The sequence below is a fragment of the Dasypus novemcinctus genome, chromosome 11 (assembly GCF_030445035.2).
Source record: "Dasypus novemcinctus isolate mDasNov1 chromosome 11, mDasNov1.1.hap2, whole genome shotgun sequence".
NCBI classification, from domain to species: Eukaryota; Metazoa; Chordata; class Mammalia; order Cingulata; family Dasypodidae; genus Dasypus; species Dasypus novemcinctus.
Genome location: NC_080683.1, coordinates 41,995,808 through 42,016,085, shown reverse-complemented (window position 1 = coordinate 42,016,085; position 20,278 = coordinate 41,995,808). Strand labels below are relative to the sequence as shown.

Genomic DNA, 20,278 nt, shown 5'->3' with positions numbered 1-20,278 from the left:
AATGTGACAAGTTTAGCCAAATTGGGATCTTAAACATAAAATATAATTAACTATTTAACATTATATCATTTGGACTGATAAAAGTAAAACTCAGAAACTGACAAATACTAAACTGACCTGAGGGCAAACATATTACCTATCATTTAATATCTAGAAACACCAGAAGGTATTATAATCTTCAGTTTCCTTAGCATATTTTAATTCTCTTATGGGCCACTATCAACTCACTGCCTTCAATAGCTTTGATGTGTGAATCTTAATTGAATGTATAGATCAGTATGGGAACTTTAAAAATCCATTGTAGACATACCCAGACCTCTTACTTTACAGATAATGATTCAGTCTGGGTGAGATAGTAGAATATTTTAAGAATCAGCCATGCTAGTTACCCTATGTCATCCCCCAATTTTTCTGGATAATTTACTGGTTTATGAAATCACAATATAGGAAACCACTGAATTAGCTGAGGCAATCTGGGTCTACCAGGCTTAAAAAATTACTAGTAACTGTTATTTATTATCTAACTTTTTTTGTATCCCCTAGATGTACTTACAAAACTTAGCTTTTTATCTCTGCTGTGTATAGGGGATAAATGAGGTACTGATGAAAGAAGGGTTTGTACCTCAATTATTCCATAATTGTAACATATAACTACCATTGAAACATTAATATCTAATCAGAAATATCTAGCTTATAGAATAGGACAATCACCTGGGGAACTACAGGTCAAAGTGTGTACTGTGTTCACCACTCAGTTTTGGACAGCTAATAAAAAAGAAGCACTTTCTGTATAAGGAAATTAGAAAACAAAATAGACATTCATCCCTTTAGCACTATTTATAATTTTCTATGTATTTAGTAGCACATACTAATGCTCCATTACTTACGCTTGTATTTGAGGTTTTGGTGAATTTTCATACCAGGAAGTTGATGAACAGAAGTTGTAAGAAGTGCTGGTTGGCTGTTTTGTAATGGCATCCAATGTCCTTATAGAACATTTAACACTACAAGGAGACTCTCGTGGTGCAGATGGGAAGGACAAACAACCAGAGGTACATACAGTAGGCATATTTATACCATCCCTTAGATATTCACTGCTTATTTTTTCAGATTTTATGTGTTTTTCTTCTGCTAGTGCATTTTTGTTTGTAGAGTGAGCATTTACTGTTCCATCCAAAGCTGAAAAATCTGTTTCTTCATAATAACCATTTTGAATCATTTGATGCTCCTGCTCATCCTCCTCATCCTCTTTATCCTGCTCCTGCTGATGATTACTATCTTCTTTTTCAGAAATCTCTTTCTGAAAACTAACTGAATTGCTAATAACACATGAGTCAGAAATATCTGTACTGCTTTGAGAACCAAAATAATTTTCTACAAACCCCTGTTTAACCACATCAGTACTAGCTGAAAAAGAGTCACTTGTACCCAAATGAGTGACACTTTTAACTTCAGAGGTCTCTGAATACATTAGTTTGAGATTTAATGCATCGCTATCTTTTCCTTTCATAGTCCTTTCTTTACTACCTTCTGTATTACTAGAAATGGAACCTGAAATGACACAAGGAGTGCCAAAACAAACCAGTTTTGAATTTAATGTTATTGCTGTCACTGCAGAGTTATTAGATTTATCAGGACTCTGGGATCCTGCACACATAATATCCAAGTTAGGTTTGGAGCTGCAACTACTTTTCACATCACTGGAAGAATCTTCATCTGAAAAAACAAGTTGTGCAGGGTCTTTAGTACTTGAATTTAAGGAATGTATTGCTACAGTTTCATTGTCCAAATGTCCTGAAAACACAACACTCTGCTGTCGCAAAACAATACTTGATTTTTTGCAATCATATTTTGGCAAATCAATTGTTCCTAGATTTAATACAGTTTTACTATCGCTTAGATGGCATTCAGGTACAACAGATTTCTTAGAATTTTCATCAGGTGACAGTTCGTCATCAGAAGGTAGAGAGTTTATGGATGTTAAAGATGACTGTATTTCACTTAAAGCACTTGTACTCTCAGTACAATGACTTTCTAATGAACATTTTACATTATAATCAGATTTCATCAAAAGCTGAGGAAATAATCTTTCATTATTGTAATGATACCCTTGTACAGTTTCAAATACTACATCAGGGTTTGGATGTGTTGCAAAAGAACTTGGTTCACTTTCAACACCTGAATCTGAAAATCTAGATGAGGCATATGTGGCATTAAGATCTGGTAATTTAATAGTATCTCCACTTACTACAACATGATATTCTTTAGTAGAAGGAACAGGTAGATTACTTCTTAACTTAGCTAATGATTCTCCATTTGAACAACATCTTGCTTCCTGCAAAGCTTCCTTTTCAAGAGTTATTTCTATAGATTTAGATTTACCATTAGATTCTAAGGACTCAAAGTTGGGTAGCTGTAAATTATCCACAAATATTTCATCTTGTTGTGGTTCTGTCCACGGTCCTATTTTAACAGTTATTTTCTCTCCCCTGAAAGGATCTTTGTTACTGGGTTTTACTTCAATTATTTTAATTCCTGAAGATGTGGTTGTCTGATGATCATGGCAATCGTCTGATGAACTTCTGGATGTAAGATTGTGTTCCGCTTGTGTAATTTCACTATCATCCTGGGAGATACCAAGTTTACCTGAAATGGACAAATTTGCACAAAGATTTAGGCTGCCAAAGTTCAAAGGATCAAACTGGTTTGGTTGCAAATTTTCAATATTTGGAGACTTTTGTTCAGTTCTCTCATTATTAGTTGGCAAATAGCTAGCTTCCTTTTGACTTGTCTGTCTGATGTAGATTTTTGGGTCAAAATTATATACACATATTGAGGGATCCAGACCTTCCTTATGACTATGTGAAGGACTGCCTTCAAAGCATTTAGAGAGATCATTTGATGCTGTACTTTTCAAACATTTGTAGCCTACCAAAACCACAGAATCCTTAGAGTTCTGTTTTATTAAAGTTTTTGAGTTTTCAGGTTTCATTGTTTTCATGAGCTTAGTAACCTTAACCTTGGATTTATATGATTCTTCATTCTTTCCTTTTAGAGATTTTGTTAGCTGCTTTTCACCTTCTGTATACCAAATATTGGAGGCACCAGCAGGTCTGACTTTCAACTCTGGGCTAGAAAGTCCAGCTACAGAGCTTTCTTCAGTCTCATATTTATCCATTCTACTGGACTCTGATCTCTGAAGATTCTGAATTCCCATCCAGGGTGCATCTAAGTCTTTTATCCAAAGAAAAAAAGATGCAGGTTTAAAACAAGTTGTGAGAACTCATATGATTAAGACTTTTTTTTTTCTGACTGTAACTTTCCAATACCCTCAAAAATAAATAAAACTATAGGGGTTGGAAAACTGTTCCACATTAAGGAATGGTTTTCTGCATATTAGGAAGAATATACTGAAAATATTACACATAGCTTATATATTTTAGATTATACTTACCTTCAATCACAGAATCTAAATACCTATCTTCAAAGATTATTGGCAATGAATTGAGATCTCCATCTAATTCACTACATTCAATAGGTAGGGGTGGAAGAGAACTGCAGAAGGAAGTATTTTTGATAGCGGTGCACATCTGTAGATGACTCTGAGCACTGGAAAATATTTCTTAAGTCAGACTGTAATTTTAAAAAAGTTATACCCAACTCTACTTTTCAGACTCTAGCTCCTCTCCCTCTCCCCATCTCTGGACATAAGACTCATCAAGACATAATTTCCTTGAATTCCTCTCTCCAAGAATTCCTTGGTCAGAGACAAAAAAACAGGTAAAAGGGAAATTATGGTCACCAAGGTTCTGCTATTTTCCAAAAATTTTTAAGTAAATATCAAATGCCTCAACCTCGCAATGAATAAACTAACCAAAATAGCTAAGTTAATAAAGTCCTTATTTAATTTCTATTATATTCTTTATACTTTCTTGTATTATTTCAAAGTAGTTATGATTAATGTTTGAACTTCCTAATTTACTGTGAATACCATATAGAAGAAACACCAAAATCCCAGTGCCTACTAACTATCTGATGAAAATACTGCAGGAAAAGTCTTCCATTGACACTGCTCTACCAATCACATATTGACGAGTAAAATTAACAGTTATTTAAAACAAGTGATGTAATTTTCTAATATAAAAAAATTAAAAAAAAAAACCATTTCTTATGGAAAATTTCAAATAAATCAAAATAAACAGAGGATAATGATCCCATGTGCCCATCACTCAGATCCAACAATTAACGTTTTGCCATTCTTATTTTACCTATACCGCCACCTACTAACCATTCTCACATGCTGTTATTATTTAAAGGTTTGTTTTATTGTTTAAGGTATAATTTATATGCATTGAAACACACAACTCTTAGCTGTACTATTTTGACAAATGTATACATGATACAGTACATTTCCATCTATCCACAAAGTTCCCTTATGTCTCCCTTATGTCTTCCCAATCTCCCAAGTCCATGACAAATCCCTTCCCCATTACCAAGATGACAATTGTTCTTTTTTCACCTTCAGCCTGTTCCAGAACTTCATAAAAATAGAAACATATAGTGTTTGCTCCTCTTATGTTTGGCTTCTTTCATTCAGCATTGTTCTCAAATTATTCTTTAAAGCCAAACAAAACCAGACACCTACATATACTCGGTAGGAAAAATGGAAGGCATTTATTCTGGATATTCTAACCATAAAACATTTGCATAATGGAAGGCAGTGGAAGTCTGACTGTGAAAATCTGTAATACGCATCGCTGAAAACAAGATACTAAGAAAATAAGAAATTTCACAAATTTTCTTTGTGAAACCAAAGAGAGAACAAAATGGCCAAATAGAAGACTGGAATCAAAGCTATATAAGGCTATCAAGGTTACAACAGATCTACTATAGAGGTAGGGTGGTAGAGTGGATTGTGGTCTTTTATAGAAGATATGGGGCTTTCATGAAGTGGTCATAGATTAAACCTAACTTGACTAAACAGAGTATTCCTTTAAATTAACCTATTTCTTCTACTGTAAATATTGTATATTCTGTCACTGAAAAATTCTGAGAAATAAATCAAATGTGAAAGGAAATAAAATAATTTTTCAGTTTGGATTTATGCTACTCACTGAAGTTCCTGGTATGCAATGGCAGCTTCTCTTGGATGTTCGAAACAAAAGAATGCCTCAGAAAATCGGCGTACCTGAAAAATCCCAGAAGTATTAATAAAGGGGCACTATTAAAAGTTACCTGGGAAGGGGAAACTCACTAGGAAGAATAACAATCATATTGTATATGCATCTAACCAGGATACCCCAAGATACATGAGGCAAACACTGACAAACCTTAAGGGAGAAACAAATTATCTCTACAATAATACTTGGAGACATCAATACACCAACTCCACATTGGAAAGAACATCTGGGCAGAGGATCAATAAAGAAACCGAGAGCTTGAAAACTATGATAACTGGACTAAACCTAAAAGACATATACAGAACATTGCACCCCCAAACAGAAGGATATACGTTCTTCTCCAGTGCTCATGTATTGTTCTCCAAGATAGATCATACGTTGGGTCATAAAGCAGATCTCAGCAAATTCAACAGGATCGAAATTACACAAAGCACTTTCTCTGACATAATGGAATAAAGCTGGAAATTAGCAACAGGTGGAAAAAGGGAAAATTCACAAATATATGGAGATTAAACAACACACTCTTAAATAATCCATGGGTCAAAGAAGACATCGAGACAAATCAATAAATAACTTGGGACAAATGAAAACAAAAACACAACATATCAGAACCTATGGGATGCGGTGAAGGGAGTACTGAGAGGGAAATTTATAGCTCTCAATGTTTACATTAAAAAAAGACGACCTACGGAAGTGGACATGGCTCAACTGATAAGAGCGTCTGTCTACCATATGGAGGGTCCAGGGTTCAATCCCCAGGGCCCCCTGACCCGTGTGGAAAGCTGGTCCACACATAGTGCTGCTGCACACAAGGAGTGCTCTGCCATGGAGGGGTGCCCCATGTGCAAGGACTGTGCCCTGCAAGGAGAGCCGCCCCGCATGAAAAAAGTGCAGCATGCTCAGGAGTGGCGCTGCACACATGGAGAGCTGACGCAGCAAGATGACACAACAAAAAAGAGACGCAGATTCCCAGTGCCACCTGATAATGCAAGCAGATGCAGAAGAACACACAACAAATGGACAGAGAGAGCAGATAACTGGGTGGGGGGGGGGGGAGGAAGGGAAAGAAAGAAATAAAATAAATCTTAAAAAAAAAAAAAAAAATGAAGACCTAAAATCAATGACACAGCTGAAGGAACTGGAAAAAGAACAGCAAACTATTTTCAAAGCAAGTAGAAGGAATGAAATAACAAAGATTAGCGCAGAGATAAATGAGATTGAGAACAAAAACACAACAGAGAATTAACAAAACCAAAAGCTGGTTCTTCGAGAAGATTAATAAAATTGACAAACCCTTAGCTAGACTGACAAAAAAGAGAGAAGGTACAAATAAATAAAATAAAAAAGGAAAATGGGGACATTACTACTTACTCTGCAGAAATAAGAGATCATAAGAGGATTCTATGAACAACTGTAGGCAAACAACCTAAACAATGTAAATGAAATGGAAAAATTCCTAGGAACAACCTACACTGACCCTAAAAGAAATAAAAGACCTCAACAAACCAATCACAAGAGAGTGAAACAGGCATCAAACAACTCCAAAACGAAAAGCCCAGGACAGATGGTTTCACTGGTGAGTTCTACCAAGCATTCAAAGATTTACTCAAGTTCTTCCAAAAGAGTGAACAAGAAGGAACACTACAAACTCATTTATGAAGCCAATTATCACCCTAATACCAAAGCCAGGTAAAGATATAATGAAAAAAGAAAATTACAGACCCATTTCTCCAATGAATATATGCAAAATCCTCAACAAAATACTTGCTATTCGAATTCAACAATATATTAAAAGAATTATCCATCATGATTGACTAGGATGCCCACTGTTACCACTGTTGTTCAATATACTGCTAGAGAGTCTAGCTGGAGTCATCTGGCAAGGAAAAGAAAGGAAAAGCATCCAAATCAGAAAGGAAGAAGTAAAACTTTCACTATTCTCAGATGATATGATCCTATACCTAGAAAGTCCTGGTAGAGAGTCAGGATACAAGATCAATATGCAAAAATCAGTGGTGTTTCTATACTCCAGTAATGTGCAATCTGGGGAGGAATTCAGGGGAAAAAAACCCATTTACAATAGTGATTAAAATAAAATATTTAGGAATAAACTTAACCAAGGACACCAAGCACTTATATTCAGAAAACCACAATGCATTGCTAAAAGAAATAAAAAAAAAAAACCTAAATAATTGGAAGAATATTCCATGCTTGTTAGAAACTGAGGCACAGTGGTCTCACAAGGAGAGACATGCTGTCTCCATGGCTATGCTTGCAACCTAAGGAATGCGGTAATTAAGAGCTCCCGGCAAATGGGATGAAGCTGTTAAAGGCTGAAAGAAAAGATGAGCACGTACCTTTTGTAGTGAATAGAACACTTAGACTTTGTACCTTGAGGTAAGATTTTTAAAAAATTCCTTAGACTATGGGTAATGCTGATAGTTAATACATGTTGCTTCTTGATGTCACATACGCTATGTGTTTATGTTTATTGGCACGTAGGCTACGTATGCCTGCTTCTTGTCACATACACCGGGGTATATAGAGAGCCCCATGTAAACAATAAAATTGTCTGAGGAGTTATTACTTGCAGACCCCCTGATCCCAGCTCCCTCGTTCTTTTTCTCTTGCTCTTTCTTTCTCTTTGTTTCCTTCTCCCTTTTCTCTTTCTTTCAATCCCGATACCCTTCGGGTCCAAATCTCCAACACATGCTTAGATTGGAAGACTAAATATCATTAAGATGTCAATTCTACCCAAACTAATACAGATTCAATGCAATCTTGATAAAAATTCCACGAGCATTTTTTAAACAAATGAAAAACACAACTATCAAATTCTTTTGGAAGGGTAATGGGCCCCAAAAAGCCAGAAATATCTTAAAAAGGAAAAGTGAAGTTGGAGGACTCTCACTTCCAGACTTTAAATCATATTACCTAGCTACAGTGGTAAAAACAGCATGGTACTGGCATAAAGACAGACACATAGACCAATGGAACTAAACTGATGGTTCAGAAACACACCCTCACATCTATGGTCAAGTGACTTTTGACAAGCCTGTCAAATCCACCCAGCTGGTTAAAAACAGTCTATTTAACACCTGGTGTGGGGAAACTGGATACCCACAACCAAAAGAAAGAAAGGGGTCCACACCTTACACAAAAATTTACTCAAAATGGATCAAAGACCTAAATATAAAAGATATATCCATAAGGCTCCTGGAAGAAAATGGAGGAAAACATCTTCAAGACCTGGTGGTGGGATATGCATTCTTAAACCTTACATGGAAAGCATAAGCAATGAAAGAAAACATGGATAAATGGGACCTCTTCAACTTAAACACTTTTGTGATTCAAAAACTTCATAGAGGAAGTGAAAAGATAGCTCACTCAGTTGAAGAAAATATTTGGAAACCACAATCAGATAAGGGTTTGATTTCCATTCAATATAAAGAGATTATACAACTCGACAATTGAAGAGCAAGCAATCCAATTAAAAAATGGGCAAAAGACTTAAATAGACATTTCTCCATAGAGGAAATACAAATGCCAAAAAGCACATGAAATGTTCAATATCACTAGCTATTGGAAAACCCCAATGACAATGAAATATTATTTCACACTGCATAGAATGGCCATTATTTTAAAAACAGGAAACAATTAGTGCTGGATGTGGAAAAATAGAAACATTCTTTCACTTTGGTGGGATTATAATAGTGCAGCCTCTGTGGAAGACAGTTTGGCAGTTCCTCAGGAAGCTAAATATAGAACTGCCATATGATCCAATTCTCTAGGAATATATCCAGAAGAACTGAAAACTGTAACACAAATAGACATCTGTACACTGGTGTTCACAGCAACATCATTCACAATTGCCAAAAGATGGAAACAACCCAAGTGTCCATCAAACAATGAACTGATGAACAAAATGTGGTATATACATATGATGGAATCCTATGCTACTTTTAGAAGAAATGAAATTGGGACACATATGATAACAGGGATGAATCTTGAAGACATTATGTTAAATGAAATAAGTCAGACACAAAAGTACAAACACTGCAGGGTCTCACTAATGTGAACTAAACATGACGAATAAACACATGGAGTTAAAACCTAGAGTATAGGTTATCAGGAGGAGGGTTGTCAAGGAGCGCTGATGGTTATGTATGTAGAAGTTCTAATTAACTTGACTGTAAATGCGTGGAAATGGACAGAGTTGATGATAACACATAGTGAGTAGCAGCTGGTTAAAAAACGGTATTGTGGCTGGTTAGTCTAGGGATGTAAAATGTCAACTGAAGGAAAACTAGAGAATCATCTAAGGACTGAATATCACAGTGAACCCAGGAGTGAATGAGAATTGTGGTTAATAATACAAATGCAAAAATGTCCTTCTGTGAACTAGAACAGATGTATATCACTACTGCAAGCTGTTGGGAATGTGGAGAAGCATGGGAGAAGTACAACTAATGCAACTTATGGATGATAGCTCACAGCAATACTTAATATTCTTGCACTGATGCCAAAGATGAAGTGGGTTAATAATAGGAAGGTAAAGGAAAAAATATGCCAAATGTACGCTATTGAACAGAGTGCTAATAATCTGATATTATCTTATAATCTGTAACTAATGTTCAACAGCGTGGTGTGTCAGTGAAGGGTTGCGTATGGGAGTTCTATACATGTGCATGACTGTTTTGTAAGTTCACAACTTCCATAATAAATATATACTAAAAAAAAAAAAGTCAATCAGGCATAGGAAGGTAGGGAAAGAAAGCCCCACCCCACGACAATTAATCTTCCTCTTTACTTTTCTCAATGTTGTCAATATTTTTCTACTGTATGAAATAAATTACACAACACTCTACAGTGAGAAATTTGAGTCTATATTCTGGTTCCATGATTTATTTTCCTTGAAGGCAGATATTCTGTTTGTCTTATCCACCACTGCATCCTTTGTACCTAAACTAGTGCCACCTTAGCACACAGCAAAATGATAAAAGTTATGCGTGCCAGGCATCTAAATATATGTCAATTATTTTGATGGACCCTGGCATTGTGACTTTGGGCACTTAACCCTTTGCACCTCATATGATTGAGTTTTTTTTCTCTCAAAGATTTTATTTATTTATCTCCCCTCCCACCCCACCCAGTTGTTTGCAGTTGCTGTCTGTTCTCTGTGTCTGTTCGTCTTCTCTTTAGGTCCTGAACCTGGGACCTCCCATGCAGAAGAGAGGTGCTCAATCACTTGAGCCACCTCAGCTCTTTGGTTTGTTGTGTCTTTCCTCTTTGCGTCTCTTTTGTTGCATCATCTTGTTGCATCAGCTCACTGTGCCTGTCCACCATGATAGCTCGCCTTCTCCAGGAGGTACCGAGAACTGAACCCAGGACCTCCCATGTGGTAGGCAGCAGCCCAATTCCTTGAGCCACATCCGCTTCCCTGTTGATTTTCAAATTACATTTAATACTTGCCCTACAATAGGGTTGTTGTGAAGAATAAACAAGATAATACATTTAATATACTTAGTCCCCTGGAAATTATATATAAATTTAAGCTATTGTAAATACCGTTATTAAGTTACCTCATTTTGTTTTAAAATAATTGTATATGTGAATTGTCTTACCTCCTACTGTATGATGTTTTTGAAAATAGGAACTAGAGTTTTTTTTTTAGGCAATAAGAGACTGAACCCAGGACCTTGTACATAGGAAGCAGGTGCTCAACCACTGAATTATATCTGCTCCCCAATGAGAGTTGACTTTTTCCTTTGTTTTTAGAAGATACGGACGATTGAATCTGGGATCTTGTACGTGAGAAGAAGGCACTCAACCATTTGAGCTACATTCACTCCCCTAGGAAATAGATTTTGATGATCTTTGTATCACTCAAAACATGTACCTCAGGAGGTAAGAGAAGTACTTGGTAAATACTGGTTAAATCTAGTTTAATATTGCATGCATCATATTTTTATTGACCCTTTCATTTCTAATGAAGAAAGATGCTTTATTACTTAGCCAATATAACATAGTAAGTGGTAAACCTGGGATTCAAATACAGACTTAAGAAATTCCAATTCTTATGCTCCAAACCACTCATCTCTTTACTTCTGCATTAAGACTTCCTGTTATCACAAAGTCTGTCCTTTCTTTTATGTATCTGTACCAGATCATTTTTCTAACTTCTCTCCCACCATGATTATCATGCTGTAGCAATGTGTAATAAAAAAGACTATTAACTGTAGTGTATGGCCATAACTAAGGTATGTGACTGCCACCTGATGGCAGCACAGCTTAAGGTTAGGCAAAAGACAAACAGAAAAATGTTAAATTTACAAATTCAAACTTAAGAGGAATTGCTCTTTTATCTGTGCCACCCTAATTATGTTGATATTGCTAATATAGTATTTATTACAATCCAATTTTATATGTGCACATCTAGCCAGTTAAATTCTAATCTTGCCTGCAAGGTTTATATCTGATCGATCTTATTATCTACACTGCCATACAAAGAGTAGGCACTGCACAAACGCTTATTGAACAAATGTTTAAGTCCATGAATTTTACCCATAGCAGGAAATCTTACAGCACTTTTTGACACAAAGATACAATTCTAACTTTGTTATTTGGTTTTTTAATCCAAAGCACATTAAAAGAGCAAGCTTACAAGAAGAAGAAAAAAAGAACACGCTAGACAAAGGAAAAAGGAGAATTACAAAGGTAAGTATACATAGGCAGCTTCTAAGAAATTATGAAAACTGGTGGAAAAAAAAGTCCTTTTCTCCCCACCCCTCAAACCTCCAAAGTGCACCCAGAATATTCCCACCCCCCCCAAGAAAAGCAGGTAAGAGCAAAAAAAATTAATAAAACTTGGGGCTGTTTCATAACAGAGGATACAACATCCCAACACTCCGAACAGCACAGAGCACTAGCATATTAAAGCAAAGCATATGAAGTGAAATTCATAATCATAACTGAATTATTACAAAACAATATTAAGTATACTCTATTTCAGGAGATAGGGAGCCATGTATCCTACTAGGAAGTTTTCATTTAAAATGGCTAAAAAAATTTAAAGAAAAAGTTAACCCTTTAAAAAGTAGGTATCATATAACAGAATTCACTTTATGTATGTACATAAAGCTATAATACATTTGTGTTTATAATTATGGTAATATTGGGAAACTGCGCAAACCTTGCAACACAAAATATGAAATAAAAGCATCAAATTATATACTCTAAGTAAGCAATAAATTCCCAGAAGGAAGTATCTTTATTTAGAAAAATATAGCTTACTATATATCAAGGTTCATATATATAGTTGAACTGAAAGAGTATTGGTAATATTAGAGATGAATATTTCTTCTTAAAAATGCTCTTCTAGAATATAAATAGCATCAATACAGATGAAAATACCATTTTATTATCTTAAATGCTAGTAAGAATTCGCTGATCCTCTAGTCTCCTTACTGACAGGTAATGGCTTCACATTAGATTCTAGGGTCCTGTTAATAAATCTATATGATAGCTTTAAAATGCAAATTTAAAAAGGTGCTCCTTCCACAAGCAGATGTAACCTGGTTCTAAGGAGGACAGGCCAAATTTCATTTCCCAGTCTTCCTAGCATAATACTCTTATTCAGGGAATAGCCTAGCTGTTTTAATCATTAGATCTTTGAAAAAAACTTCCCTCCCTTCAAAACGTTAAACATAGAACTACCACTTGGCCATTTGAAAACAAAATGTTCATAAAAGAATGGAAAGAGAAATTATGCTACAATCATTCACTGGAATATTATAATATATAACAGTAAACATAAAAATTTTACAACTATACACACATGGAAGAATCACACAAAGCTAACATTAAACAATAAAAACAAGGTTCAAAAAAAGATGTAAATCATGAAATCATTATTTTAAAGCAATTTTTGAGAATATTCACATACATACAGTCCACCTAAAGTGTACATTCAATGGCTTTTGATATAATCACATAGCTGTGCTTTCATCAAAGCAATCAATATTAAAGAATTTTCATTATTCCAAAAACAGAAAACCCCTACTCCTTAGCAGTTACCTCTTAATCCCTCTATCCTTTCCCTGCCATACATAACCACTGATCTACTTCCTTCTGTATAAATTTACTTTTATTTACATTTTGTATATATGTAGTACTTTGTGTCATTTCTTTCACTTAGCAAATTATTTATTTAAAATTGATGGAAAAATGTTAGTATGATTCCTGTAGTGTCCAGTGTCTGCTTTAGGTATATTTTTGCCCAAATACCACTCTATTATAAACATTTTATAATCTTAGTGTACATTTGTTTTGATTCATGTAAAAAAATATTTTTTTGTTTGTTCTATCAACCATACTCATTGTCCGTAAGAGAATTCACTAAGCAAGAGAGTCCCATGTTTTATCCTTTAACCTTCCTTCTAGTGACACACAGGACCCTAAACTTTCCCCTTCAACCACTATCTTATCTGTATATTAGCACAGCTAATTACATTCATTAAAATGTGCTATCACCTCCTCTATCCATTTCCAAACATTTACAATCAACCTTATTACAAACTTTGCACAAAATAAACCCGTTCTCTATTGTTATTAAACTTCTGGGGACCTATATTCTAGTTATTAACTCCATGAGTTTGCTCATTATATTTAGTTCATATTAGTGAGATAATATACTATTTGTTCTTTTGTGTCTGGGTTGCTTCACTCAATATAATGTCCTCAAAGTTCATCCATGTTGTCATATGCATCACAACTTCTTCTTAGAGCTGAATAATATTCCATTGTATGTATATATCACAGTTTATCCATTCATTGGTTGATAGACACCCGAATTGTTTCCATCTTTGGGCAACTGTGAATAATGCTGTTGTGAACATTGTTATGCAAATGTCTGTTTGTTCCCTGGCTTTCAGTTCTCCTGAGTGTATCTAGCAGTGGGAGTGACAGATCATGTGGCAGATCTAGATTTAACTTCCTGAAGAACCACCAAACATTCTTCCACTGTGGCTGCACCATTCTACATTCCCACCAACAGTGAATAAGGATTCCTATTTCTCCATATCCTCTCCAACACTTGTAGTTTTCTGTTTTTAAAAGTGACCATTCTAACAAGTGTGAAATGGTATCTCACTGTAGTTTTGATCTGCATTTCGCTATTAGCTAAATAGTTCCCTAAAAGCACATCTTTTTGGCCATTTCTATTTCCTCTTTGGAAAAATGTCTATTCATGTGTCTCGCCCATTTTTTAATTGGCTTTCTTTTTATTTTTGAGTTTGTAGGATCTCTTTATATATCACAGATATTAAACTCTTATTGAGTACGTTGCTTCCAAATATTCTCCAATTAGGGGGACTTTTCATCTTAACAAAGTCCCTTGAAGCACAAAAGTATTTAACCTTTATTTCTTTTATTCTGCTTGCTTTGGGATTAGTTTGCTGTTCTTCCTGTAGTTTTACCAGGTGTTCAGTTAGGTCTTTAATTTTAGCTCTTTTTTCCTTTTAATGTAGGTGTCTATGGTTATAAATTTCCCTTTGCTGCATCCCATAGTTTTGATACATTGTGCTCTCATTTTAACTGTCTGGAAATATTGACTGATTTCTCTTGCAATTTTTCTTTGACCCATTGACTGTTTAACCTTTATACGTCTGTGAATTTTCCCGCTCTCTGCCTGTTATTGATTTCCAGCTTTATTCCATTATGATCAGAAAAATGCTCTGTATAATTTCCATCATTTAAAATTTGAAACATGTTTTCTGACCCAACATGTGGTCTATCCTAGAGAAAGATCCACGAGCACTTGAGAAGAACCTATATCCTGCCGAGTTTTCATACAAAGTTCTGTATATGTCTGTTGGATCATACTGTTCAAGTTCTGTTTGCTTACTGATCTTCTGTCTAGATGTTCTAGCTATTGATGAGAATGATGTTACAACTATTACTGTAGAGACACCTATTTCTCCTTTCAGTTTTGCCAGTGTTTGCCTCATGTATTTTGGGGCACCTTGGTTAGGTGCATATACATTTATGATTTTTATTTCTTCCTGGTGGATTGCCCCTTTTATTAATATATAATGTGCTTCTTTATCTCATAACAATTTTGCATTTGAAGTCTGTTTTGTCCAACAATACCCAAAGAGAGCTACCCCTGCTCTATTTGGTTATTCTTTGCAAGGAGTATCTTTTTTCCAACCTTTCATTTTGTACTCTTGGGTTTAAGGTAAATCTCTTGTAGAGAGCATATAGATGTTCTTTTACCCATCCTGTCAGCCTGTGTCTTTTGACTGGTCTGTATTTTTTTTTTTTAAGGAGATACCGGGGATTGAACCCAAGACCTCGTACATGGGAAGCAGATGCACAACTCCTGAGATATATCTGTTCCCCAATGAGAGTTGGTTTTTTCATTTATTTGTTTTGTTTTTAGGAGGTATTCCCTTTTCCTTTCAGGCTGCAATACTCACTTTAGTATTTCTTGTAATCTGGCCTCTGGTTAATGAACTGCCTTAGTTTCTGTTTATCTGTGAATACTTTAAACCCTCATTTTTGTAGGGCAGTTTTACCAGATAAAGAATTCATGGCTGGCAGTTTTTCTTTCAGTACCTTAAATATATCATACCACTGCCTTCTCAAGCAGTCAAGTACATTTTTAAAAAATATTTTTATTCCCCTCCCCCTCCTTGTGTCTTGCTTGCTGTCTGCATTCTGTGTCCATTTGCTGTGCGTTCTTCTGTGTATCTGTATTTATTTATTTCTCCCCCCTTGCGGCTTGTTTTTTCTGCTCTGTGTCCATTTGCTGTGCCCTCTTCTGTGTTTTTACTTGTCTCCCCCCCTTTTTTTTGTTGTGTCACCTTGCTGAGTCAGCTCTCCATGGTGTTTGTGGGTTGGACGGCACTCCGTGGCACTTGCAGGCTGGGCATGCGGGTGAGCCTGCCTTCACAAGGAGGCCCCAGGACGCGAACCCAGGGCCTCCCATATGGTAGATGGGAGCCCAACTGATTGAGCCACGGCCTCTTCCCCAGTCAAGTCCTTTTAAACAATGATTATAAATTGCTCAAGGCTGAAAGAAGTTGGTCATAATGAGTGATGAAGAATCTCAGGAGAAAACTGAACTATTGGGGATGGGGATGGAAAGAACCAAATGGAAATTTTAAAAATTTAAAAAGTATAATAACTGAAATGAAAAACTCACCAGATGGGATTAAGAGCAGATTATATGCTACAGAAAAAATGAGTTCGTGATTGAACAGAAATTATTCAGGAAGAACAAACAGAAAAAATTCTGGGAATAAAAAAAAGATCAAGTGGTGTACTGTAAGTTAAATTAGAGCAGCAGAGTATGAGGAGAGGGGGAAAATGGGATAGGAAAAAACTATCAGAATATATAATGGTTGAAAATTTCCCCAAATTGATAAAAACATCCTTGCAGGTCCAAGACTCTCAGTGAACCTCAAGGAGGATAAATACAAAGAAAAACACATCTAGGCACATCAGAGTCAGAATGCTGAAAACCAAAGGTAAAGAGAAAATCACAGCAGTAGCCAAAGGTGGTCTATAATAATAATGACAATGGATTTCTCATTGAGACTATAGAGGCCAAAAGATAACAGCATGATATTTCAAAGAAATATAAGACAGGGGAAAAGATGTCAATCCAGAATATAGATCTGAAAAACTCTATCAACCAACCTTATCTAATTTATATATCTATAGAACACCCACCTAATAAACTTAGTAACACATAGGAAACAAGGCCAATAAGTAAAAATCTATTGTACTTCTAAATTTTAGTAGGAACTATTTGGAAGACAGTGTTTAACCACTGAGCCATACTGGCTCCCTTGATTTGGTTTTTTCATTTGCTTGCTTGTTGTTTAGTGTTTTGTTTTTGTTTTTAGGAGGCACCTGGAACCAAACCCAGGACCTCCCATGTGGGAAGCAGGCACTCAATTGCTTAAGACACATAAGCTCCCTTGTGGATAAATTAAGACACTGAAAACTACAAAACACTGCTGAGAGAAACTTAAGAAGACCTAAATAAATGGGAAGATATACTATGTCTGTGAATTGTTTGGCACAAAAAGTATTAAGGAGCTAATTCTCCTTAAACTGAACTACAGATTTTACTCCATGAAGACCAAAAATCCCAGGTGGCTTCTAATCTTTCCTTAACACACCCAGGTGGCTTCTAATCTTTCCATAAACAGAAATTGACAAGCAAATAAAAAAATTTATAAAGAAATGCAAGGGACCTGAATAGCCAAAACAATCTTTTAAAAGAGGAAAAAACTTAAAGAATTTACCTGACAAGACTTACTTTAATGTTACAATAATCAAGTTAGTGTGATATTGACATAGAGATATATAATACAACAAGAGAGCAGAAATGTAAGTTAAGAAATAGACCCAAAATGTATAGTCAATTGATTATTAACAAAGATTGGTAAATTTATAGTCAATAAGATAATTCAATAGTAAAATGAAATGGTGTTGTAACAACTGAATAGATCCATGGAAAAAAATGAACCATGACCACTACCTCTTACTACGAACAAAAATAAATTCAAGATGGACCATGGACCTAACGATAAAACTTAATGCCTTTAGAAGAAAACAAAGAATATCTTCAGGACCTTGGGACACGACAAGCAAAAAATTTTTAAGAGAGGAAACAAAAAGTAGGAAGCGTAAAAGAAAAAAAGATAAATTGTACTTCTTTAAAGTAACATCTTATCAGATGCATCATTGAGAAAATGGAAATGTGAGCCACAGACTAGAAGAAATTTAATAGATACATTTGACAACGTATTTGTAAATATTCTATAATAAAAAGACAATCTAACACTTTACGAAAGTGATTTCATAATCAAAAGCCTTCCTATCATTAGTCATTCAAGAAATACAAATTAAAACCATAATGAAATACTACTAATACCCACTAGTGGCTAAACTTAAGACTGACAACGCCAAATGATGGCAAGGATGTAAGCAACTGAAATGATCATACAGTGATGGTGGGAGTTTGAAATGGTACAAATATTTTGGAAAGCTAATTGGAAGGTTTTTGTTTTTTTAAATAAAGATACACTTGCCCTATGATCAAGTAATTCCATTCCTATATACTCTATTCATGTAATAAATTTATTACTCTGCATACAAAATAAAGTTGACAGCACTCAATAACATAAGAATGTTCATGAGAACTTCAATGATTTCTTCTATCTTTGAAGGATAATTTCTGGAGGGGGGAAAACTTCACCTTACCTTAAAGCATATGGGTCAGTATTGATTAAAGACACCAAAATTCATCCCCCATGATTTTTTTCAGTTAAATTCCTCATTTACAAAATGTATGACTAATGATAATTCAAGAGTCTTTTATCAGAGTTTATACAACTCCGATCTCTTACATGTAAAGTTCCTGTGCTAAGTCTTCCAGGGGACTATAAATTTTAAAAAACCAAATATATACAGATATCAGGCAAAGGGCTACTGTTTTGACACAGAGATACACATACAAGTAAATTTAGATTAAATAAAAAACCTTTTCTCCTGCCATGAGGATATTGCCCATTGCACGTAATAAATTAATGATTCCACGAAAATCTGTATTAATGTAGGTCATAAGCACATGTACTTTCTCTCAATTAAAAGAAGAGTTTAAGTATATTCTTTAAATTTCCCATGAAAATAATGTTGAAATGTTTATCTCAATTTACAGGTTGTCTTTTTTGAAAACTGAAAATACAAAAACAAGTTTAAAACTTCTTCCTATCCTGAGGTACTACGCATCAAAGGACACTATCAAGTGAGTGAAAAAACCCACAGAACGTAAGAATATATTTGCAAAATACCTCTGATAAATGATAAATATCCAGAATATATGAAGAACTCCTGCAGCTCAACAATGAAAAGACATCAACCCTACAGAAAAATGGGCAAAGGACTTGAGTAGACATTTCTTCAAAGAAAACATACAAATGGCCAAGAAGCAAATAAAAGATACTCAACATCATTAGTTATTAGGGAGATGCAAATCAAAACCACAATGAGATACCACTTCACATTCAATAGGTTGGCCATAAAACACACACACATACACAAAACAGAAAATAAAGTGTTGGAAAGGATGTGGATAATTTGGAACCCTTGTGCTTGCTGGCTGGAATGTAAAATAGTACAGTTGCTGTGGAAAACAACTTGGCTATTCCACAAAAACTTAAACACAGCATTACCATATGACGCAGCAATTCCATTCCTAGGTATATATCCAAAAGAACTAAAAACAGGTATTCAAACTGATATTTGTACATAAATGTTTATAGTAGCATTATTCACGATACCAAGTAGAAACAAACCAACAGGGGTGATGACTGCACATTTTTAATGTACTAAGTACCACTGAGTTGTATGCATTCAAACGGTTAATTTTATGCTATGTGAATTTTACTTTAACAAAGTAATTTTAAAAATCCTATCTTAGCAAATAGTTACCTATAGATATTATATATTACCTGTGCTTTTGACTATTCTCTTTTGATGGTGCTGTCCATAAAGGGTATTTGGTATTCTAGCGATTAAACCATCCTGAGGCATGTTTATTGTCCACAGTACTTTTAAAAATAATCAATTCCAGTGATTAGAGGCAAGTGGCACTTTCTCTTTAAATTCAATTGGAAAAAAATTCAAATCCATATTTTGTATCATCAAGATGATCACTGAAAATTGTTTGAAATTGTATTTCTTTGTATTTGTAAAGCATGACTAGCATGACAAATCAGCATCATAATGAATGGTATTCTAATGTATACAAGTTTGGACCACTATTTTAAGTTTCAACTGACATTTGTAAAATATCAAAAATGAAGTATGTGAAAATGATGGAGTGTATAAGGCCTGTATCTTCATCACAGACTGCTAGGTTCTCACCCCAGCTGTATTATGTACTAGGTGTGGGTCAGGTTATTTCACCTTCCTAACCTCAGTATTTCTTTCCTAAAAGAGAAATGATAAAATATTTACCTCATAGGATTATTCTGATGTTTAAAGAAGCTGACATCTGTAAAGCAATTATATAGGGCCTG

The 20,278-nt window shown here is 35.0% G+C and overlaps 1 protein-coding gene across 49 annotated transcripts in view; it reads right to left on the bottom strand.

Moving 5' to 3' along the window:
* Positions 1–20,278, bottom strand: part of FAM135A (family with sequence similarity 135 member A) — a 123,270-nt gene that overhangs the window by 22,272 nt on the left and 80,720 nt on the right. For 27 of the 49 annotated variants that reach the window (XM_004482922.5, XM_004482925.5, XM_071218536.1 and 24 more), the window contains 3 exons: positions 5,115–5,188; positions 3,455–3,609; positions 888–3,234 (listed from right to left, as the gene is read on the bottom strand). In XM_004482922.5, the coding sequence (XP_004482979.1) occupies positions 888–3,234; positions 3,455–3,609; positions 5,115–5,188 (2,576 nt within the window). The remainder of the gene's footprint in view (positions 1–887; positions 3,235–3,454; positions 3,610–5,114; positions 5,189–20,278) is intronic. The other 22 variants (XM_004482928.5, XM_058306975.2, XM_058306970.2 and 19 more) reach the window with 1 other exon arrangement.